Raw genomic sequence first — 25,035 nt, forward strand, 5'->3', positions numbered from 1 at the left:
TTTCTCTCACTTCTCTGTAAGAGATTCTGATCGCTCTGCCTCACCTTGTTCGCCCTATTGTTGGCTCAAAAATGTCTTGTTTCGTTTAAGGGAACTCTCGTCAACTCTCAAAAACGGAAGTAAAAAAAAAATGTATGGAACTGATAGGTTTAGAATGTGACAGTGGAAAATCGGAGTGACTTTCACTGGTTCTGGCCTATAGGCTTGTTCTATTCTATTTTGGAAACAGATAGATATGACTTCACAAAATTATTTAAAGTATCCTACTGGACAAAAACTGGTTAAATCAATTTTGTTTCCACGTCATTTCAACCCAAAAGATCTCTGTGATGACATTGAATCAACATGGAAAACGAATTGGATTTGCAAAAAATCATCAAACAAAGAGACAATCGTGGACTACAGGAAATGGGGGGGGGGGGGGCGAGCATGCCCCCCATCCACATCAACAGGGCTGCAGTGGAACGGGTCGAGAGCTTCAAGTTCCTACGTGTCCAAATCACTAAGGACTTAAAATGGTCCATGCGCACAGTCGTGAAGAAGGCGCAACAGCGCCTCTTCCCCCTCAGGAAGTTGAAAAGGTTTTTTCATTGGCCCTCAAATCCTCAAAAGGTTATACAGCTGCACCATTGAAAGCATCTTGACTGGATGCATCACTGCTTGGTATGACAACAGCACCACTCTTGATTGAATGGCACTACAGAGGGTGATGCAGATAGCCCAGCACATCACTGAGGCTGAGGTTCCTGCCATCCAGGACATCTATATCAGGCAGGGTGAAAGGGAGGCCCAGAAGGCCACAGACTGTTGTCTTTGCTTCTGCACGGCAAGCGGTACCGGGACATCAAGTCTGACACCGACAGGCTTCTGAACAGTTTCTATCCCCAACATTAGCGGTGCGTGGGTAAAATCACTGGGAAGCCAAGCCAGAAAGAAAAGCCATATTACATATGTTGTAATATGGTAACTTGCCTAAATGACTACCGACCCGTAGCACTCATGTCTGTAGCCATGAAGTGCTTTGAAAGGCTGGTCATGGCTCAAATCAACACCATTATCCCAGAAACCCTAGACCCACTCCAATTTGCATACCAACCCAACAGATCCACAGATGATGCAATCTCTATTGCACTCCACACTGCCCTTTCACACCTGGACAAAAGGAACACCTATGTGAGAATGCAATTCATTGACTACAGCTCAGCTTTCAACACCATAGTGCCCTCAAAGCTCATCACTAAGCTAAGGACCCTGGGACTAAACACCTCCCTCTGCAACTGGATCCTGGACTTCCTGACGGGCCGTCCTCAGGTGGTAAGGGTAGGTAACAACACATCTGCCACGCTGATCCTCAACACAGTGGACCCTCAGGGGTGCGTGCTCAGTCCTCTCCTGTACTCCCTGTTCACTCATGACTGCACGGCCAGGCACGACTCCAACCCCATCATTAAGTTGGCCTGATCCCCGACAACGACGAGACAGCCTATAGGGAGGAGGTCAGAGACATGACCGTGTGGTGCAAGGACAACAACCTCTCCCTCAACGTGATCAAGACAAAGGAGATGATTGTGGACCACAGGAAAAGGAGGACCGAGCACGCCCCCATTCTCATCGACGGGGCTGTAGTGGAGCAGGTTGAGAGATTCAAGTTCCTTGGTGTCCACATCACTATCAAACTAACATGGTCCAAGCACACCAAGACAATCGTGAAGAGGGCACGACAAAACCTATTCCCCCTCAGGAGACTGAAAAGATTTGTCATGGATCGTCAGATCCTCAAAAGGTTCCACAGCTGCACCATTGAGAGCATCCTGACGGATTGCATCACTGCCTGGTATGGTAACTGCTCGGTTTCCGACCGCAAGGCACTACAGAGGGTTGTGCATACGGCCAAGTACATCACCGGGACAAGCTTCCTGCCATCCAGGACCTCTATACCAGGCGGTGTCAGAGGAAGGCCCTAAAAATTGTCAGACTCCAGCCACTCTAGTCATAGACTGTTCCCTTTGCTACCGCACGGCAAGTGGTACCGGAGCGCCAAGTCTAGGTCCAAGAGGCTTCTAAACAGCTTCTACCCTCAAGCCATAAGACTCCTGAACATCTAATCAAATGGCTACCCAGTCTATTTGCACTGCCCCCCCCCCCCCCCCCATTTATGCTGCTGCTACTCTCTGTTAATATCTATGCATAGTCACTTTAATAACGCTACCTACATTTACATATTACCTCAATAACCTCGACTAACCGGTGCCGCCGCACATTGACTCTATACCGGCACCCCCTGTATATAGCCTCGCTATTGTTATTTTACCGCTGCTCTTTAATTATTTGGTACTTTAATTGCTTTTTGGGGGGTATTTTTCTGGAAACTGCATTGTTGGTTAAGGGCTTGTAAGTAAGCATTTCACTGTTGTGTTCACCTGTTGTATTCGGCGCTTTTGACAAATACATTTGATTTGATAATTGTGTTGTTTTCTCTATAACCTGTTAATTCATATGCCGTGCGACCGTGATATATGCCTAAGGCCGAGACAAGAAGACACAGTGGCAGTATAAATTCAACCACACCTTTGTTTCACAAAACTGGAGAACAATCTCTGTCCGGTGAAGTCCACAAAGCATATTGCATGTAACAAACAGTTACATGACCTACAGCATGGTCAAGAAAGTTAATCTTTCCGACATTTTTGGACTACTAAACAACTATTGATTTAGAACAACGGAGAGTTACCTCAAGTCACAAAGAAAATAGGAGCTGCCTCCACTATTCCAGCACCATTTCAACTTCAACATTTTAACATCATAAAATCACCTATGCTTGGTCTAATACAGTGACAACTAAAAGATACCAAAAATAATTTAGTCCAATCAATGTAAGCTAAATATGATGTGGCTGTCCGTGTGTGTGTGTGTGTGTGTGTGTGTGTGTGTGTGTGTGTGTGTGTGTGTGTGTGTGTGTGTGTGTGTGTGTGTGTGTGTGTGTGTGTGTGTGTGTGTGTGTGTGTGTGTGCGCGTTCGTGCAAGTAGAAAAAAATGTTGACTCACCCTACTTGTAGAGAAACGGCAATGCCATCCTCCTCTCATTCATGTTGACGAAACGTCTATCACTCTGTCATACAGTACACACTTATTTTTGTTGTCCTAGGCTACCTGGCTGAAATGCTTGCTCGCTAGCCTAACGTCCTTTTTGGGCAATGTTAGCTAGTTAACATTAGCCTTCTACATCTAGCTACATAATGAACGTCCATCCTCTCAGTCCAGGTGTATCACTCAATGTATTTTATGGATGGATCAGAATCGTCGTTATAATCATTGGCCAGTACAGAGTTAAGTAAAACCACAAATCCAAATCCTTATCTCCATCCATGTTTAATTTAGAAAAGGGCCAATTTGAGCTATCTAGCTAGCCACCGTAGGACAATAACACAAGAAGATGTTTCTATCAATTACATATTTCTCTGTGATAGGATTGAAGCCAAATCCAAACTGGCTTCCCTTCACACTTTTTTTTTTTTTTTTTTGGTACGCCAGGACCATTCAGCTCAACGCTGATTGGCTATTTTATACTTTTTTTAAATCAAGGGAGGTCAAATGCTCGCTGGCTTCCCTTGCATTCAAGGCTACGGGTGGCAACAATGTCATACTCTTTATGACCATACCTCATCAGATAGATGGCCTTCAGAGACAGAGGGCCGCTGTTTCGCTCGTTCGGATGCTTTCTCCGGTGAAGCCTCTTGCGAATTTAAGAAAAATTATGAAAACACAGAGAGACGATAAATTATTGTATGTTTTTTCCCCCAATTTTTGGGGGAAGCCTGGCTTCCCTGAATACACACCACTGATCCCCAAGCCATAAGACTGCTAAATAGCTAACAGAATGGCTACACAAACTATCTGTGTTGACCCTTGTATTACATGTTTTTTTTAAACAACATTTGTCTCTATGCATACTCACAGGACTCTACACACTCACGTACACTCCAACACACACGTAACATGCACACACTGTTGTACTGACTCCGCACACACACTCACTCACATACAATCATAATTTGCACTAATGCTACTCTGTTTATTATATATCCTGATCCCTAGTCACCTTACCCCTGTACATATTTACCTCTATAGCTCCAGTATCCCTGCAAATTGTAAATATGGTATTGGGAACTGACCCTGTAAATAGCTTCTTACTTTCTTGTGTTCTTATTTCTTATCCTTATTTCTTCTGTTTTTGTTCTACTTTATGTTATTTTTAGTGCTACGCTAACCACGTTTCCATCCACAGTTTCTATATGAGTAAAGTGGTGGTTTCTATATTAGGAGCTATAGGAGGATGAGCTCATTGTAATGTCTGGAATTGAATATGGTTTCTATATTTTTTCCTTATTTAAACTTTAATTAACTAGGCAAGTCAGTTAAGAACTTATATGTTTGATGTGTTTGATATGCCTTCCATTTATTCCATTCCAGCCATACAATGAGCCCATCCTCCTATAGCTCTTCCCACCAGCCTCCCCTGGAGTAAACTCATACCGTATAAAAAAAATAATCATGACAGCTGTGATGGAAACAGGTCGTTTTGGTACAATTTTATAAATGTCGACATATCATTTGTCCGTTCGATATGGTGGGATATTTTTGTGTCGGTAAAATTAATTATTTGAGAAATGGTGGTGGAAACGCCTTTATACACTAATATTGATCAAATAACCATCATATCGAAGTGAACTTGGAGTCACGCGATGATATGGTGCGTGGTCCTCCCACTATGACTTGGGAAACCATGCAGTTTATTAGGCTACAGATGAAATAAGTTATGATGAACTTCACAGGGTGGTGAAAGTGCACAGTGATTTTGATGCTCCTTTCCAATAAATATCGAAGGTCTTATTCTGGTGACATGAGGATTGAGGATCCATAATAATCTCATCATTGTATCTGCAAGCTGTTGGCTAGAGCGCACGTGCCAAGACCCGAGTAGGCACATTTGCTATTTAACGCAACAGTTTTTGTGACAAAACTATCGGGAGAGTTTAAATGTGATGGAAACACATTGAACTTTATATTTCTATTCAGTACATGAAAATCTGTCGCCAATTGGATGGAAACCTAGCTATTGTAACGATGTACGCTGAGAGTCGGGAAGCAAGTTCAGGGAGTGAATCAATTGAATTAATAAATGAACAAAACAAGAAACACGAACAGCGCACTGACATGAAACAGGAACATTGACTACTGGGGAAGAAACCAAAGGGAGTGACATACAGTTGAAGTCGAAAGTTTACATACACTTATGTTGGAGTCATTAAAACTCGTTATTCAACCACTCCACAAATTTCTTGTTAACAAACTATAGTTTTGGCAAGTCGGTTAGGACATCTACTTTGTGCATGACACAAGTCATTTTTCCAACAACTGTTTACAGACAGATTATTTCACTTATAATTCATTGTATCACAATTCCAGTGGGTCAGACGTTTATATACAATTAGTTGACTGTGTCTTTAAACAGCTTGGAAAATTCCAGAAAATTATGTCATGGCTTTAGAAGCTTCCGATAGGCTAATTGACATCATTTGAGTCACTTGGAGGTGTACCTGTGGATGTATTTCAAGGCCTACCTTCAAACTCAGTGCCTCTTTGCTGACATCATGAGAAAATCAAAAGAAATCAGCCAAGACCTCAGAAAAAAATTGTAGAACTCCACAAGTCTGGTTCATCCTTGGGAGCAATTTCCAAATGCCTGAAGGTACCACGTTCATCTGTGCAAACAATAGTACGCAAGTATAAACACCATGGGACCACGTCTCCTAGAGATGAACATACTTTGATGCGAAAAGTGCAAATCAATCCCAGAAAAAAAGCAAAGGATCTTGTAAAGATGCTGGAGGAAACAGGTACAAAAGTGTCTATATCCACAGTAAAACGAGTCCTATATCGACATAACCTGAAAGGCCGCTCAGCAAGGAAGAAGCCACTGCCCCAAAACCGCCATATACTTTTTGGAGAAATGTCCTCTGGTCTGATGAAACAAAAATAGAACTGTTTGGCCATAATGACCATCATTATGTTTGGAGGAAAAAGGGGGAGGCTTGCAAGCCGAAGAACACCATCCCAACCGTGAAGCACGGAGGTGGCAGCATCATGTTGTGGGGGTGCTTTGCTGCAGGAGGGACTGGTGCACATTACAAAATAGATGGCATCATGAGGCAGGAAAATTATGTGGATATATTGAAGCAACATCTCAAGACATCAGTCAGGAAGTTAAAGCTTGGTCGCAAATGGGTCTTCCAATGGACAATGACCCCAAGCATACTTCCAAAGTTGTTGCAAAATGGCTTAAGGACAACAAAGTCAAGGTATTGGAGTGGCCATCACAAAGCCCTGACCTCAATCGCATAGAAAATTTGTGGGCAGAACTGAAAAAGCGTGTGCGAGCAAGGAGGCATACCAACCTGTCAGGAGGAATGGGCCAAAATTCACCCAATTTATTGTGGGAAGCTTGTGGAATGCTACCCAAAGAATTTGACCCAAGTTAAACAATTTTAAAGGCAATGCTACCAAATACTAATTGAGTGTATGTAAACTTCTGACCCACTGGGAATGTGTTCAAAGAAATAACAGCTGAAATAAATCATTCTCTCTACTATTATTCTGACATTTCACATTCTTAAAATAAAGTGGTGATCCTAACTGACCTTTAACAGGGAATATTTACTTGGATTAAATGTCAGGAATTTTGAAACTGAGTTTAAATGTATTTGGCTAAGGTGTATGTAAACTTCCGACTTCAACTGTATATAGAGCAGGTTATCAAGGACTTGATGGAGTCCAGGTGAGTGTCATAATGCACTTAACGATGATGACAGGTGTGCGCCATACTGAGCAGCCTGGTGACCTAGAGGCCGGAGAGGTAGCACACGTGACAGCTATGGATGTTGATTACTGCATTGTTGGGTTTGGAGCTTGCAAGAGATGCATTTCACTGTACTTGTGCACGTGACATTAAACATTTTAACTTGAATTCACCTTAGTGGACAACTCAACCAAAATGTAAGTCAAAACTAGACGTTGAACTGACGTCTGTGCCCAGTGGGTAGCTTCTCTTACTTCACGACACAAAAAGCAGGATATAAGCTCACAGCCAAGTACACTTTCTCACATATGTTTTTTATAATCATATCAAAATAGATTTAAGTGGCAATTATCACAACATTCATTTTTTCATAACTCAAAACAAAACAGACAATAACTAATTACAGTTGAAAGAAGGCATTATGAACTATGCCACATTTTAAATATTTAAAATAAGTTTGGCTGGTAGTTAGGTTATTTGAAGTGAGCTCACTATACCAGAAAGGTGACCTGCAGTGGCCCACACAGAAGCACTGAGCTTCTTTGCTTGACACATCTAACCCATGCTGATTTTAATATCGGACACTTTTATCAGGGCACTTCTTCTCTTCAAATTGTAGTGTTAGATTTTTCACCAAATAGTTTTACTAAACGACCTTGTAAAATCCATAGGATACTAATAAACGAAGCTTGAACCCTTTTTTTTTTTAGGACAACTTACTGTAAATCAATATTAAATGTCAACATTTTGTAGCAAAAGGGTGTTAAAACTAGGATTACTGTCCCACTGTATGATTTCTCCACAATCCCTGCTTTAGCTGGGTCACAATACTGCAGTCTCAGTCTGGGGCGTGTTTGTGTGTGCTGTCACAAATTGACAGAGAGAGAGAGATAGAGAGAAGCCCCAATTTCTGTATTCGGTAGTGCATAATTCTCGGTGTTAAAAATGACAATGGCGCCTATTCCAGTACCCTTGCTGTGTCTGTCTGCCTTTATTAAATAAAGCAACACACAGCCTCAGGATACACAAGGTCTGATTCTCTACTGTTCCCTATGCAGACAAGGACTGGTTAGCAATGAGCATTGTGAATAAGGGACGATCTGACTTATGGATTTATGAGTGTTAGTGATCAAACGCATAAATATGATTCTGTTCACATACTTACATATACTCTAACACTCAAACGGGCACACGCGCGCAAATTGTACACACGCGTGAGCACAGACACACCCACACTGACACACAACGTTATACAACAACACAAAGTCATTACCATAACTTGTCTATCATACAGACAGTGAATAACAGGCAACAGACAAAACCTTTTCCCTTTTCAAAGCTTTTCATTGTAGTTACATTGGGCTCAATTCGATCAGATCCGCGTTCGCTTTAGCCAACATCCGCATAGCGGTTGTTTTGGCGATTTAGGGCTGTCAAATCAGTAAGTGGCTCCCGGCATTATACCTAAAGCGGACATTGCCATTGGCGTCTGAAGCGTCTGACATTGCCATTGGAGTCTCATTAACAGAAATGCTTTGCAGCCTTGTTTACAAGTTGGAACACTGGAATGTGAGTTGTAAATCTACACCTTGATTAGGATGATAGAAATCCTAATGTTTAATGAGTTTTTAATTTGAGCGTAATTATTTCTATATGGACTACACTTTATTTTCTGACTTTGAGCCAATTTGATGGCTCCAATCCTCCTCTAAAACCGCCAAAACATCCGCTATGCGGCTGTCCGCTATCGTGTAACGCGTGATCTGATTGAATCTAGACCACGGTCTGTGTGCACAAAGGCTGACGGCTCAAATCATATTGAGACCGGAAAGAGGGATCGATATTCAACCCCCCAAAATACTTCATATGCAGTGATCCTATTGATAATGAACACAGGAGACCTTTGTGATATAAGGAATCATTCGTGTTAAAGACAGACATAAAGGTGTAATGCAACCCCTGTATAGCACCTTGCATCTTTAATCACACTCTCCGAAAGAAGTGCGGAAGCCTCAGCTGAACATGAGAAGGCAAACCTGTGCATTGTTGTTGATGGAATTCCAGTGTTTCAGATCAAATTTAAATACAATTAAATATCTTTATAGAAAACGAGATTCTACATTGTGTAACTATTGAGACACGTAATATCTTTGCTGTGTAGTTCTATTGCCCTCCCTTAGTGTGGGAATAGTACATATAGAGCAGCTTAAGTACATTGTAGGGATACTGCTCGCATCAGTCAAGACTACCAGTCATTCCAACAGTCCTAGCTCATGTAAATGTCATCATTTCTTCCCCATTGTCCCTGTAATATCTGCTCGCCATGGTATTTTCCCGGTCCTCTACCAGTGTATCTTTCTAGTTGGAAAAAGAAAATGTCTTCTCCCATGTCAGAACCCAGTGAGCAACATTTTTGAAATATGTATTTTTGAAATATATTTTCAACCAAAAACACGTATTTTCAGCGTCTTGTGCTCATAGGGAAATGGGAGATTTGGACTGACATAAAAATGCTCTCTCTCTCCTTGGTCTTCTTGACAAGCGTGATCAGTCCACTTCGTGGGAGTTGTAATGAACCATGCCTCGGGTGAGCATGCAGAGTTTTTAACCGACTTGATCTCTACTGACTGGAGTGGTTTACTACGCTGTTGAAAAGTCATGAGGGAGGTCCAATAGCACTGTCCAGCAACAGTCCAACATCCTTGTGAACGTTCCAACGTTCTTCGAGTGTTCCAATGATATCTCCCAAAGTCCTAATGTTGTTCCAATGATCTGTTCCAACGTTCTAATGTTGTTTGAATGTTCTGTTCCAACGTTCCAATGTTCTTGATCCGACTGGGGGAACATCTTGTTGTTAATAGGAGATCATCTTTTGATGGATCAGAGATATGTTGATGGATCACCTCAACCTTGTATGTATTTACATCCCGTTCTTCTTGTCCCATATTTCTTTCCGTCCAAGGGTTGTTTTGGGTTCACCAGACAATCATTAGTACTATTAGGGAATACCTCACGGTCACAGGATGGGCAGGTTACTGACACATGAATATTAACTCATAAGAAAGGAATTAACTGCTCGCTGTCGCCACTGGATTGTCCAGAACAAAGACCGAGAGCATCACTCCCTGGATAAGAAGGAGAAACAGATTTTTAAAAAATAAAAAAAAAATGGTTACATTCTAGACCAGGCTCGTAGTTTTTGTATATGAATATACACTTTTCTTTGGAAAGTTTCTTAAAGGCTTAGGAAAGTATTTGAAAACTGTTTGTAAATAATTTCCCCCAAAAAAGTATTTTAAAGTGTTGGTATTTGAAAGTACTTGGAAAGTATTTGAATGGGTTTGGAAGTATTTATGTTAGAACGGATAGAAACTCTCTTACCTGCAGAGAGATTGTTCTACATTAGCATTGCTCTCATTGCAGCCTTGCTGATGCGCTTGCGGTTGTTCTTCCTCATTCTCTTCCTAGGTGGGCCGGGCCGAGCAGGTGGCCGGGGACCAGCCAGGTCTGAGGGCGCTCGCGTCGAAGTGGGCGACACTGCGTCTGGGAGAACAGGAATACAGTTTGGAATACAATTTAAACTGAGAAACATAAGTCCAAAACACATAGACACACAGACACGCACCACACACACTTGCTAGCTCACACTGTTCTCTGTCTACCTGTTCTTTGTGTGGTGGTTTGAGTTTGATGATGTTTATGATTAGGCCGAGGGTACTTCTGCTCCTCTTCTTCTTGCTGTTGTTTCTGTTGCTCCCGTCTCAGGTGCTCCTTCTCATCGTCCAGCCTCCTGTGGAGTAACAACAGCTCCTTCCTCTCCTCCTCCAGCTTCTCCTGTTCCAGTTGGAGCGCGTGCTGGAGCCTCCTCTCGGAATCAGGGGTCTCATTGTCTTTACGTCTTTGATCGGCTTCCTCAAGGGGAGGGAATCTGCTCTCGGGCCTCTGATTGGTTTCCTCCGTAGGATGGAATCGCTGTTCCGTTCTTCGATTGGCTCCCTCTCTGCTTTTGGTTTCCTCTGAGGAGGAGTTGGTCCCATGTCGCTGTTGCTTTGATGTGTCGGTGCGTAGCGAGGGACTCTGTGTTTGTGTGGGTTGTCTCTGTGTCGCCTGGTCTCCCTCCTCACCGAGACTCAGACTTCCCTGCTGCCTATCTCCCCTACTGACATTACCCTCAGTAATGTTAACTAGTGTGTCCCCTCGTGTCTCGACCCCGTCTCTCTTCTCGTGATCAAGTTGTGCCATGTCGATGTCCATTGCGGTTGTAGTGCCGTTGACACTACTACTGTCTCTCCCCTCCTCCATGTCATCGTGATGTCGACGTTCGGTCCACTCCTTAGCTCCCAGCTGGCTGGTAGCGTTAAGTACCCACTGAGGATCCATCTTGTCATGGTCCAGCCCATAGCCCCCTTTCCCCTCCCCTGCGTCTGTGGAGGTGTCCTTGGGGTGCCAGTGCTGGTCCAGCAGGTCTTCCAGCTGGATCCTCTGGTTGTGCTTCAGTTCATCTCTGCGGTGCAGCTCTTCCTTGGATCTGGCCTTGGCTGGATGCCCCTCTCCTTTGTTGTCTTTCTGCTGTCTGCGGGGCGTGGACTTCTTCTTGGGGACGGCCGGGGGGCGAGGGGCGGGCTGGCAGCGACACTCCACGTGGTCGTGGACCGAGACGACTGCCTTGGAGTAGTTGGGCCGCTTCTCCACGTACTGGATCTTCATCACCTAGTGAGGAGGAGGTGGAGGAGATTAGAATTCAAAATGACTAGCCCTTTATTTGACCAGGTAGGCCTAGGTTAGCTGTGAACATTCTCTACAGAAACAACCTGGGCAAGAGTTTCAGGGAAGAGGACAGGGGTTGAGATGGGGGTGGTGTATATGTACCTGTAGGTGCCTGGTGTGCGTCAGCACGGGGACACACTGCAGCGTCTTGGTGTTGCAGCAGCCGGAGCATCGCTGTACCTCCACACAGGGAGGCCACAACATGAAGTTGGCGTTGCTACGGTCCAACATGGCACGGGTCACCTCCATCACCTCTGTCCTCACCTTACATAGTGCCTGCTGAGCCGGCTGGGCGTCTGAGGCAACAAAGACAGACAGACAAACAGACCATTTAAAACGTTTTTATTTTTTTTAAGTCACGTATAACTTACAGGTTTCATAAGATGGGACAGTGTACATGAATCAACATATCAGACACATCATTGTAAATGTGCTGGAGTTAGCCTCAGGCTTAATGTTAAACGCATACCCTCTACACTGCTCAGTGTCTACAAAACAGCCAGCACATAGGCCTCAAAATGTAGTTTAAATGTAGTTCAGTATAATTAGTTTACACTAATTATACTGAAGGTATATTACTTATGCTGTTTGAAGAAATCACATGCTATTGAAACGGTGTATGCATGAGTTTCCATACTGTATGTGCTGCAGCTGAACTATTTGGAGTGTAACTTGGAGTCGCAAGTCGTATTTGTGTTTGTTCAGCAAATAACTAATGAATCGGTGACATACTTTAGATGTTTCTTTACCAAAACATGCATCACGCAACTCAGTTTGGATTAGATACAGCTGTCCAAAACCACCCAAGTCAACATGAGTGACGGAAATATGTGGAATTATGGCCTAGTGTCAGAGAAATATGAGGAAGGTGCAAACTCACCCAGACTCCTTGGTAGTCGGTTGCTACTGTTGTTGGAGTGTTGTCCACTGGGCAAAAAATCATCCGAAACATCCTCATCTGAGAAAAAAAACAATACACTCCAATATTAGTTTACAGATCTAATCAGCTCATTACTTCAATTGTTTATTGTTATGACTTTTACTCTGTGTGTGCGTGTGCGTGTGGTCTGTGTGTTTACCTGTGTATGGTTGTATGGTGCATGTGTGTGTTTATGAGAGACTTTGAACCATTGTTTATGTTTAACATCCCCGTAATATATGTCTGTTTGTGTGGGAATTTGTTTCTGTCATAACCTCATGTTTGTATGTTTTTGTACCTTGAGACATGGAATACTTCACTCTTTGCTTCTCTTATCTCGTTGAGTTTGTATATACTGTTTACCCTGCGTGATGTTTGCTATTCAATGATGGGAATAAAATCTGGGCAATATGTGTGTCTATTTAAGAAGTCTTTCTGCCCTCTGTGCCGCTGTGGGTCTGACGGCTTGTCTGTTAGTCCGTCTGTGAGATTCTGTTTGTGGTATTTACTGTGTGTGATGTTCGCCTGTCCCTGTTGGGAATGAAATCTGGGAATCATGTGACAAAGTTTTCATTATTTTTCCCTCAGTCTCTGTTGGTCGGGTTAGTTAGTCTGAGAGAGCCTCCATCTCTTGGCGTGACCAGTGTGTCTGGCTGGCTTGTGGTCCTGTATGGCTCAGTTGATAGAGTATTAGGCTTCGGAAGCCAGGATGTGGGTTTGAATCCCGGGGCCACCCATACGTTAAAAGATATGCACCTATGACGGTAGGTCTCTTTGTAAACGGATTCTGCTAAATGGCATATGCATGTTGATGAGTATCAGTATAGTACAACGTTAGAGATATTTACCTATGGAGTCACTGAGCAGCAGCAGCTGCAGGTCCTCTATGGAAGAGATAGGGTTGCTCCTAACCAGCTCCATCAAACCTGGAGGGAGAGGATCCCCCTGAGAAAAAGAGATAAGACAGGAATAAAACTATATTCTCCCCAATCAGATATTTTCTCAGCTTCCCAATTTATTCTGTATAGATATGGAAGCAAAGGGACAACAGCAGTGGTACAAGTGGCTCAGCGGTCTAAGGCACTGCATCTAAGTGCGAAAGGCGTCACTACAGACACCCTGGTTTGAATATAGGCTGTATCACAGCCGGCCGTGATTGGGAGTCCCATATCCCATTCCGAGTCCCATTACTTCACTACATTCCTAAAGAAAATAATGTGCTTTTTACTCCATACATTTTCTCTGGTTAGGGGGTAACCCGACTTACCCCCCTAATCATTAATGAAACAAGAGGATGAAGGAAATGGCTGCTTGGATTCACAATGGCCACTAAGAGGGGGTGAATGACTATTGGCCTTGTGTCACCTCATCTGCTAATACTTAGGGGTCACAGGAGTCAGGAAGGGTTCAGGAAGTAGTGGGGGATGGAGTGTTTGAGAGGAGGAGGAGGAGGAGAGGTGGATCAGAACAGAGAGATGGACATCAGGGGGAATAATGGAGGGATGGATGAAGAATGGAGAAAAAGTTGCATCTATGGAGATATTAACTCTTGCTAGCTGGGTCTACCACTGTTTGACCTATTGGGTTCGAATCCCGGGTCTCCTGCACACCACAAAACTGGGTTAGCCTGCTGAGCTAATGTCTAGGCATTAATTCAGGGAGCTAACACAAGCCGAACGACCTCAGTCTGTTACATTAATCCATTCAGTTTCTTGTGAGAATAAGCCGAAGCCCTTTGGGGAGCGCCTTGAGGAGGAAGAAGCCATCCGTGAACGGCATTCACACACTATTCATGTACATACCATTGACTTTTCCCCATTGTTGTTGGGCACTGCACAAAGTCAAGTCATACAAAAGGAAAATGCCATGAGTTAAATTAACATCTCTATTTATGTAGTGATGCCCCTGAGGAGCCATCCCAGTGATTTCCTCTCCTTGGCCCCAGTCTAAGGCTGAGGCCCTAAAAGGACCTAATTCCTTAGCGCACTACTTTTGACCAGTGCCATATGGGCCCTGGTCAAAAGTAGTGCCCTCTAAAGTGAATAGGGTGCCATTTGGGGCGCATTCAAATTGTGCTGGCTGCACACTATGGTCTGGGCCTTTGTTCATAGGGTGGCCACTGTCATGGCGATTTGTGTCTGAGCAGGAAAAATGAAATAAACACTTTACCCCCCTGCAACTGCTAAACAAACCTGACGTAAACAGAAAATCATAACATTTACCCTATAATACCGTAGGAATCCAGGAGTTACTCTGGTCCTAATTTGGTGAACTCTAAATCAGAACTCTAAATCACACGCACACACACGCACACGCACACACACACAAATCAGCATCTGACTGAGTCACATCTGGAAGTTCTGGAACAGTCAGTGTCTTCAAAAATCTACGGTCATTCTGCTGATGACACAGGCTGAAACAGGCAATTATTTTAGAGCGTTCATACAGTAGATCTCCGTCTCTCTGAATACAGATGGGAACAGAGACAGACCCAGGTTGCATCTCAACTGGCATCGTATTTCATACATACTGTAGTGCACTGATTTTGACCAGACCCCTATCGGGGCTTGGTCAAAAGTAGTGCACTAAACAGGGAATACAGTGCCATCTGGGAAAAGCCCAAGTGATGGATGTTTCATGGGAAGTGGGTTGAGCTGAGGAATGCCAGGTACAGGCTATAGGAGTAGAGAGGTGAGGAGTAATGATACATAATTATGGGTCTAGTTTTGCTGCCTGCCAGCATGCGAGTGTACACACACACACACACACACACACAAATGCACATACGCACACACACACACACACATACGGGTGAACATGTGCGCACTGCACATTCTCACATGCAATCCCTAAAACCATGCCTAGGAGCACATGGTTTATGCATATGTTTATAGGAACACACACAAACATATTCAGACATTACATTATACAGCTAGACTCCATTCTGTGGGATATATATACATGACCGAACGGTTTCCTTTCTCTCCGGCAACTGAGTTAGGACGCATGAATCTATTTCATTTCCGGGACACACTTGTGGACTTGTTTACGTGCTCCTATGCGGTTTGTTGTTTTTACTTTTTAATTCTTGTTTAATATATTTATTTTTTCCCTCGCTTGACTTTTTTTATTCAACTTTTTCACCCTGGATGCTTTATCTGGACATGGTTCTACACGACCTCCACCAGCCGAAGCTAAGTAGTAACGTTAACATTATGCCTTCTAATTGCAGTCGCTGTACTCATAATATACAGGAGAACCTTATAGTGAGGATAGCCGTGCTGCAAGGCCAGCTTCAGACGCAATCGTTAGGCAAGGGTAATTTAAGTGTAGGAAAGGATGAAACAGTGTCTGTGCCACCAATAAGTACAGATAGTAGTATATATCCCCTCGCACAGTCCCTGCAGCCGGGCAATTATCTCATGGCTTCTGGAAGGAAATGCTGTAGGAATGCTCAACCGGTGTCGCTCATTCAGCCGACAGAAACTTTCAACCGGTTCTCCCTATTAAGCAACGAGTCGGAGTCAGAGGCCGAGCCTTCTCTGGTCTCTCCTCCACCCGTTACGGGGTCTGAGACGCCGAAGCCTCCCATCATTTAGCTCTGACAAATTGAAAACCCTAGTCATTGGCGACTCCATTACCTGCAGTATTAGACTTAAAAAGAATCATCCAGCGATCATACACTGTTTACCAGGGGGCAGGGCTACCAACGTTAAGGCTAATCTGAAGATGGGGCTGGCTAAGGCTAAAACTGATGAGTGTAGAGAGTATAGGGATATTGTTATTCACGTCGGCACCAACAATGTTAGGATGAAACAGTCAGAGGTCACCAAGCGCAACATAGCTTCAGCGTGTAAATCAGCTAGAAAGATGTTGGCATCGAGTAATTGTCTCTGGCCCCCTCCCAGTTAGGGGGAGTGATGAGCTCTACAGCAGAGTCTCACAACTCAATCGCTGGTTGAAAACTGTTTTCTGCCCCTCCCAAAATATAGAATTTGTAGATAATTGGCCCTCTTTCTGGGACTCACCCACAAACAGGACCAAACCTGGCCTGCTGAGGAGTGACGGACTCCATCCTAGCTAGAGGGGTGCTCTCATCTTATCTATGAACATAGAAAGGGCTCTAACTCCTCAAGCTCCACAATGAGATAGGGTGCAGGTCAGGCAGCAGGCTGTTAGCCAGCCTGCCAGCTTAGTGGAGTCTGCCACCAGCACAGTCAGTGTAGTCAGCTCAGCTATCCCCATTGAGACTGTGTCTGTGCCTCAATCTAGGATGGGCAAAACTAAACATGGCGGTGTTCGCTCTAGCAATCTCACTGGAACAAAGACCTCCTCCATTCCTGTCATTATTAAAAGAGATTGTGATGTCTCACATCTCAAAATAGGGCTACTTAATGTTAGATCTCTCACTTCAAAGGCAGTTATAGTCAATGAACTAATCACTGATCATAATCTTGATGTGATTGGCCTGACTGAAACATGGCTTAAGCCTGATGAATTTACTGTGTTAAATGAGGCCTCACCTCCTGGTTACACTAGTGACCATATCCCCCGTGCATCCCGCAAAAATTTCAATTTACAAAAAAAAAAAGAAGTTTTCGTCTTTTGAGCTTCTAGTCATGAAATCTATGCAGCCTACTCAATCACTTTTTATAGCTACTGTTTACAGGCCTCCTGGGCCATATACAGTGTTCCTCACTGAGTTCCCTGAATTCCTATCGGACCTTGTAGTCATAGCAGATAATATTCTAATTTTTGGTGATTTTACGTGACCCTCTGATTTTTGTCAGAGGACAAAAATCAGTTAACCACCTAACTGAGGAACTCAATTAACCTTGCGCAATACCCTAGATGCAGTTGCAACCCTAAAAACTAAAAGCATTTGTCATAAGAAACTAGCTCCCTGGTATACAGAAAATACCCGAGCTCTGAAGCAAGCTTCCAGAAAATTGGAACGGAAATGGCGCCACACCAAACTGGAAGTCTTCCGACAAGCTTGGAAAGACAGTACCGTGCAGTATCGAAGAGCCCTCACTGCTGCTCGATCATCCTATTTTTCCAACTTAATTGAGGAAAACAATCCAAAATGTATTTTTGATACTGTCGCAAAGCTAACTAAAAAACAGCATTCCCCAAGTGAGGATGGCTTTCACTTCAGCAGTAATAAATTCATGAACTTCTTTGAGGAAAAGATCATGATCATTAGAAAGCAAACTACGGACTCCTCTTTAAATCTGCGTATTCCTCCAAAGCTCAGCTGTCCTGAGTCTGTACAACTCTGCCAGGACCTAGGATCAAGAGAGACACTTAAGTGTTTTAGTACTATATCTCTTGACACAATGATGAAAATAATCATGGCCTCTAAACCTTCAAGCTGCATACTGGACCCTATTCCAACTAAACTACTTAAAGAGCTGCTTCATGTGCTTGGCCCTCCTATGTTGAACATAATAAACGGCTCTCTATCCACCGGATGTGTACCAAACTCACTAAAAGTGGCAGTAATTGAGCCTCTCTTGAAAAAGACAAACCATGACCCAGAAAATATAAAAAACTATAGGCCTATATCGAATCTTCCATTCCTCTCAACATTTTTAGAAAAAGCTGTTGCGCAGCAACTCACTGCCTTCCTGAAGACAAACAATGTATACGAAATGCTTCAGTCTGGTTTTAGACCCCATCATAGCACTGAGACTGCACTTGTGAAGGTGGTAAATGACTTTTTAATGGCGTCAGACCGAGGCTCTGCATCTGTCCTCGTGCTACTAGACCATCGATCACCACATTCTTTTGGAGAGATTGGAAACCCAAAGTGGTCTACACGGACAAGTTCTGGCCTGGTTTAGATCTTATCTGTCAGAAAGATATCAGTTTGTCTCTGTGAATGGTTTGTCCTCTGACAAATCAACTGTACATTTCGGTGTTCCTCAAGGTTCCGTTTTAGGACCACTATTGTTTTCACTATATAGTTTACCTCTTGGGGATGTCATTCGAAAACATAGAGTTACGTTTCACTGCTATGCGGATGACACACAGCTGTACATTTCAATGAAACATGGTGAAGCCCCAAAATTGCCCTCGCTAGAAGCCTGTGTTTCAGACATAAGGAAGTGGATGGCTCGGACAAAACAGAGATGCTTGTTCTAGGTCCCAAGAAACAAAGAGATCTTCTGTTGAATCTGACAATTAATCTTGATGGTTGTAAAGTCGTCTCAAATAAAACTGTGAAGGACCTCGGCGTTACTCTGGACCCTGATCTCTCTTTTGACGAACATATCAAGACTGTTTCAAGGACAGCTTTTTTCCATCTACGTAACATTGCAAAAATCAGAAATGTTCTGTCCAAAAATGATGCAGAAAAATTTATCCATGCTTTTGTTACTTCTAGGCTAGACTACTGCAATGCTCTACTTTCCGGCTACCCGGATAAAGCATTAAATAAACTTTAGTTAGTGCTAAATACGGCTGCTAGAATCCTGACTAGAACCAAAAAATGTGATCATATTACTCCAGTGCTAGCCTCCCTACACTGGCTTCCTGTTAAGGCAAGGGCTGATTTCAAGGTTTTACTGTTAACCTACAAAGCGTTACATGGGCTTGCTCCTACCTATCTTTCCGAGTTGGTCCTGCCGTACATACCTACACGTACGCTACAGTCACAAGACGCAGGCCTCCTTACTGTCCCTAGAATTTCTAAGCAAACAGCTGGAGGCAGGGCTTTCTCCTATAGAGCTCCATTTTTAGAATGGTCTGCCTATACAAGTGAGAGATGCAGACTCGGTCTCGACCTTTAAGTCTTTATTGAAGACTCATCTCTTCAGGAGGTCCTATGATTGAGTGTAGTCTGGCCCAGGGGTGTGAAGGTGAAAGCACTGGAGCAACGAACCGCCCTCGCTGTCTCTGCCTGGCCAGTTCCCCTCTCTCCACTGAGATTCTCTGCCTCATACCCTATTACGGGGGCTGAGCCACTGGCTTACTGGTGCTCTTCCATGCAGTCCCTAGGAGGGGTGCGTCACTTTATTTTATTTCACCTTTATTTAACCAGGTAGGCCAGTTGAGAACAAGTTCTCATTTACAACTGCGACCTGGCCAAGATAAAGCAAAGCAGTGTGACAAAAACAACAACACAGAGTTACACATAAACAAACGTACAGTCAATAACACAATAGAAACATTTATGTACAGTGTGTGCAAATGTAGAGGAGTAGGGAGGTAAGGCAATAAATAGGCCATAGTGGTGAAATAATTACAAATTAGCATTAACACTGGAGTGATAGATGTGCAGATGATGATGTGCAAGTAGAGATACTTGGGTGCAAAAGAGCAAGAGGATAAATAACAATATGGGGATGAGGTAGTTGGGTGTGCTATTTACAGATTGGCTGTGTACAGGTACAGTGATCGGTAAGCTGCGCTGACAGCTGATGCTTAAAGTTAGAGAGGGAGATATAAGACTTCAGTTTCAGTGATTTTTGCAATTCGTTCCAGTCATTGGCAGCAGAGAACTGGAAGGAAAGGCGGCCAAAGGGAGTGTTGGCTTTGGGGATGACCAGTGAAATATACCTGCTGGAGCGCGTGCTACTGGTGGGTGTTGCTATGGTGACCATTGAGCTGAGATAAGGCGGGGCTTTACCTAGCAAAGACTTATAGATGACCTGGAGCCAGTGGGTTTGGCGACGAATATGTAGTGGGGGCCAGCCAACGAGAGCATACAGGTCGCAGTGGTGGGTAGTAACCCACTTGAGTGGGTTGAGTCACTGACGTGATCTTCCTGTCCGGGTTGGTGCCCCCCTTGGGTTGTGCCGTGGGGGAGATCTTTGTGGGTTGTACTAGCCCTTGTCTCAGGGTAGTAAGTTGGTGGTTTGAAGATATCCCTCTAGTGGTGTGGGGGCTGTGCTTTGGCAAAGTGGGTGGGGTTATATCCTGCCTGGTTGGCCCTGTCCGGGGGTATTATTGGACGGGGCCACAGTGTCTCCCGAGCCCTCCTGTCTCAGCCTCCAGTATTTATGCTGCAATAGTTTATGTGTTGGGTGGCTAGGATCAGTCTGTTATATCTGGAGTATTTCTCCTGTCTTATCCGGTGTCCTTTGTGAATTTAAGTATGTTCCCTCTAACTCTCTCTCTCTCTCTCTCTTCTCTCAGAGGACAGTGCCTCAGGACTACCTGGCCTGATGACTCCTTGCTGTCCCCAGTCCACCTGCTGCTGCTCCTGTTTCAACTCTTCTGCCTGCGGCTATGGAACCCTGACCTGTTCACCGGACTTGCTACCTTGTCTCGGGCCTGCTGTTTTCGACTCTCTCTCTATCGCACCTGCTGTCTCTAACTCTGAATGATCGGCTATGAAAAGCCAACAGACATTTACTCCTGAGGTGCTGACCTGTTGCACCCTCTACAACCACTGTGAGTATTATTATTTGACCCTGCTGGTCAACTATGAACGTTTGAACATCTTGGCCATGTACTGTTGTAACTTATAATCTCCACCCGGCACAGCCAGAAGAGGACTGGCCACCCCTCAGAGCCTGGTTCCTCTCTAGGTTTCTTCCTAGGTTCCTGCCTTTCTAGGGAGTTTTTCCAAGCCACCGTGCTTCTACATCTGCATTGCTTGCTGTTTGGGGTTTTAGGCTGGGTTTCTGTACATCACTTTGTGACATTGGCTGATGTAAAAAGGGCTTTTTAAATACATTTGATTGATATAGTTGATTGAGGGAATTCCCTGAGGGTATACCTCAAAGACACCTCTTATGATAACTAGCTACAGGCATGTACACTAATACACCACTGGATGGGAGGATGTATAGCTGACAGAGAACTACTTCAACTATTCCTAACAATACTTTCTCATCAATCCTTACTGCCACCTCCAACAACCTGTCCTTAGGGCAATTCATATGATTTGGGATGTTTATTTGCGTCCCTCCGAGGCTGCCTCCAAAAGCCTAGTCTTTGACATGACAGATGTGGTGGACGACACACACCACTGGCAGCTCTGGGAAAAAGACACACTAGAGGAAGTCATAGATCTGATAGCATGAAAGCAACTGAATGGCATTCAAGGAAACCCAGCAAAGAAGGGGTGCGCCGAATTTCACCCTGTTTAAACATTCATTTCCCATAACTGAAGACTGTGTGTGTGTATATTGTCATGACCCACATAGTCAGAGCTTCGTTTCACTACAGTCCCTTCCCACAGCCACTACTGCCAATTCCTGTGAATGTCACAAAGATGGTCCAATGTAGCTCAGCTGGTAGAGTATAGTGCTTACAATGCCAGGATAGTCGGTTCAATTCTTGGGACCAGTAGTATGGCAAATTTATGCACGCATGACTGTAAGTTGCTTTGGATAAAGGTGTCCGCAAAATGGCATATACACTGAGTGTACAAAACATTAAGAACACCTTCCTAACATTGAGTTGCACCCCCCACCCCCTCCCGTCTTTTGCCCTCAGAACAGCCTCAATTCGGTGGGCCATGGACTCTACAATGTGTCGAAAGCGTTCCACAGGGATAATGGCCCATGTTGACTCCAATGCTTCCCACAGTCGTGAAGTTGGCTGGATGTCCTTGGGTGGGGGACCATTATTGATACACACTCTAAACGTGTGAAAAACCCAGCAGAGTTGCAGTTCTTGACACAAACCAGTGCTCCTGGCACCTACTAACATACCCCGTTCAAAGGCACTTAAATATTTTGTATCGTCCATTCACTCTCTGAATGGCACATATACACAATCCAGGTCTCAATTGTCTCAAGGCTTAAAAATCCTTCTTTAACCTGTTTCCTCCCCTTCATCTACACTGATTGAAATCGATTTAACAAGTGACATCAATAAGGGAGTATAGCTTTCACCTGGATTCGTCTATGTAACGGAAAGAGCAGGTGTCCTTAGTGTTTTGTACACTCGGTGTATATTATCATATTCAAGTTAAGGCCTCTTTGGCCTCTTTTCAAGCCTATCAAAATGAGACCCTCATACTTAAATTATCGCCTCTCTTAAAGATAGAAACCATAAGGGGACAGGACTCACCATGGTATAATTCACCATGCACTTGACATATGTCATATGCAGGATGTATCCTGGGGAAGGAACTTTTAGGATACTTGCTGTGTATGCTACGATACAAAGTACATAGAATCGACTCTAGCGGTCAAGACGAGGCCCCTCTCTCCTTGAGCTAAACATTTTTTCCTATTCTTTTTTAACTGTCATCATGTGTATTAAGGACCTCAATGCCATGATTCAAGACAATAGTCAGTCATCACATGATTAGAATGATTTATAGTTGTGTTGCTGTGACAAGCGCTCATCCTACTGCTAGCCCGTCAAATATCCTGTGGACACACACACAAACACACACACGGTCTTGCTTCGCTCCCAGGCATGTTTCATGATGGGTCTGGTGAGATGTTACATGGCCTCCACCTTCCACTCATATGGTGTTTATCGACAGGTTTATGAGTTTAGACATCTGGAGAGGGGCCCATGTTGATCATGAGCATGTGGACAAGCATCGCGGAGTTATGGGGCCCAACAAATGAGTGCATCATCAGAGCATGTGTCCCAAGCGTACCAAAGGAAAATGCATGTTAATGGAGAAAGATTGCTATTTTCACTTTGGGATTCTGGACTATAAGAAGTTGATGTTCTGTAGACGGGTCTGCCATGTGCTGTAACTGTCCTATGGTTACCTTGCCAAGCAGGGCCCAATCGGATGTCCTCACCACGAGGCCCTCACAGCCTGAAGTGAAACTCAGGACTGTTTCAAATGTATTTTATATAGAACCATTAAAGCCATGAGATGAGCTGTCATAAGGTGTGGTTTAGATGAGGAGCAGTTTAACTTGCAAGACACAGCTTAATTACTATATACTTCATAATTACTCATAATTGCACATGTGGTTGTAGGCCACAGCCATACAATAAGTGGAGGGGTGAGGGGCCTGGTTCACATTTATTTTGTACAAAACAATATTGAATGTAACAAGTTGGTGCCTTTTTGTTTAGAGAGCACACAAGCCCCAGTGCAAACGTTGTTAAAATACAATGATCCTGAAATTCAACAATGGTCTATAATTGGGGCCTGGTGTCAAATATGCTCAATAATGGTCCCTAATGTTAAAATTCACAGTGAAATGAAACAAAGAAAATCAACTTAGCCTTTAAAATGAGCTAAACAGATAAACATATATTTGGCAACGAACCGTTGAAAGGGCAATTAGACCTACATTTTAATTAATTGACTCCGTCACATACCTCTGCGCTGCCCGACCGCAGACATGTCGCAAACAACGCGAGCAGCTGAACCCAAACCCACGAGCTCATCTTGCTGCCCAGGCTGGATTCTCCGCGATAGACCAAGCATTTATGGAAACAGCACGAGTCTCTCCCTCAGCACTAAGCGCAGGGACAGCGGCTCGCTCTGTGGAATTGGAACTCCTGGCGTTGCGAGCGGACGGACAACCACGCTTGTCTCAGCAAAGTATCCAGTCAATTAGCAATTGTTGCCTACTCAATGATACGCTTCCCACGCCGAACGTCCACCGAGCTCGAAATTCCACTGTCAGGGGACTAGGGGAGTAAGGCGACTTTTTTAAAGATGATTTGGTCCATCTTGAATTGATGTGTTAAATCCCCAAGGAACTGTTGGTGGTGTGTTCCAAACACAATCTCCTGCGGTCGGGACGATAGTCTCAGATAGTTTGGTATCACACAACTCGAGTCATTAAAAGTTATAGTGTGAAATTAAAACATCGAATGTTTTAGCCTATGGCTTTAAAATAGACCTCTTACATTATCCTAAAAAAATTATCAATGTAATGAGAAAAATATCTTCTGACCAATTTAAATTACTTGCATACATAAAACAAAGCTTCCAAACAATATTATAGACTAGAATAGTAAAATGTTATTTATAGGCTACACATTAATATAGGCTAATGCTAGGTTATCCCTCGAGACATCAAAACTTTTCAAGTTGATTAAAATCCCTTTTTATGTTCCTTTTCCACGCGTTGTAGCCTACATGAGGTTATTCTCTCCTTATAACGCACGGTGCGCCTCTAAGCGCAGCACAAGTGTGGTAGCATACAATGGGAGTTTGCTGTCCGCTCCTTCGTCACAGGCTTATCAATATCCAAAGCTCTCTGTGGCGCGGTGCGCGTCAGCCCTGTTCCCTCCTGATTACGCCGCTACCGCACGGGACAGGAGAGCTGATTTCCTAGTTTGTACAGTATCTCTCCCGCCCCCTGAAGGCAGGGCCTATATAAAAAGGACTGACTGGGCTACTGCGTCTTGAGGGGTCTTAAAAGGTCTTAAAGGAGAAGTCTCGTGTGAGTTAATTGCAAGGGTTTATGTCTGCAATCATGTATTTTTTTGGGCGACCCAACCAAATTCACACAGAAATGTGTGTCATAGATCTGTCATTCTCATTGAAAGCAAGTTTAAGAAGCAGTAGATATGTTCCACGTGCCCTATTTCTAAGCTTTCCGTT

At 43.9% G+C, this 25,035-nt stretch overlaps 1 protein-coding gene across 1 annotated transcript; it reads right to left on the minus strand.

The window, feature by feature from the left end:
* Positions 1 to 7,601: 7,601 nt before the first annotated feature.
* On the minus strand, positions 7,602 to 24,699 carry LOC120034599 (trichohyalin-like). Its single transcript, XM_038981203.1, has 7 exons — positions 23,799 to 24,699; positions 13,391 to 13,487; positions 12,504 to 12,581; positions 11,726 to 11,919; positions 10,519 to 11,566; positions 10,238 to 10,399; positions 7,602 to 9,981 (listed from the first exon to the last, which is right to left on the minus strand). Exons 1-6 carry the CDS (start codon positions 23,865 to 23,867, stop codon positions 10,254 to 10,256), a joined length of 1,632 nt encoding a protein of 543 aa, XP_038837131.1. The 5' UTR covers positions 23,868 to 24,699; the 3' UTR covers positions 7,602 to 9,981; positions 10,238 to 10,253.
* Positions 24,700 to 25,035: the final 336 nt, after the last annotated feature.

This window comes from Salvelinus namaycush, chromosome 41 (genome assembly GCF_016432855.1).
Source record: "Salvelinus namaycush isolate Seneca chromosome 41, SaNama_1.0, whole genome shotgun sequence".
Classification (NCBI taxonomy): domain Eukaryota; kingdom Metazoa; phylum Chordata; class Actinopteri; order Salmoniformes; family Salmonidae; genus Salvelinus; species Salvelinus namaycush.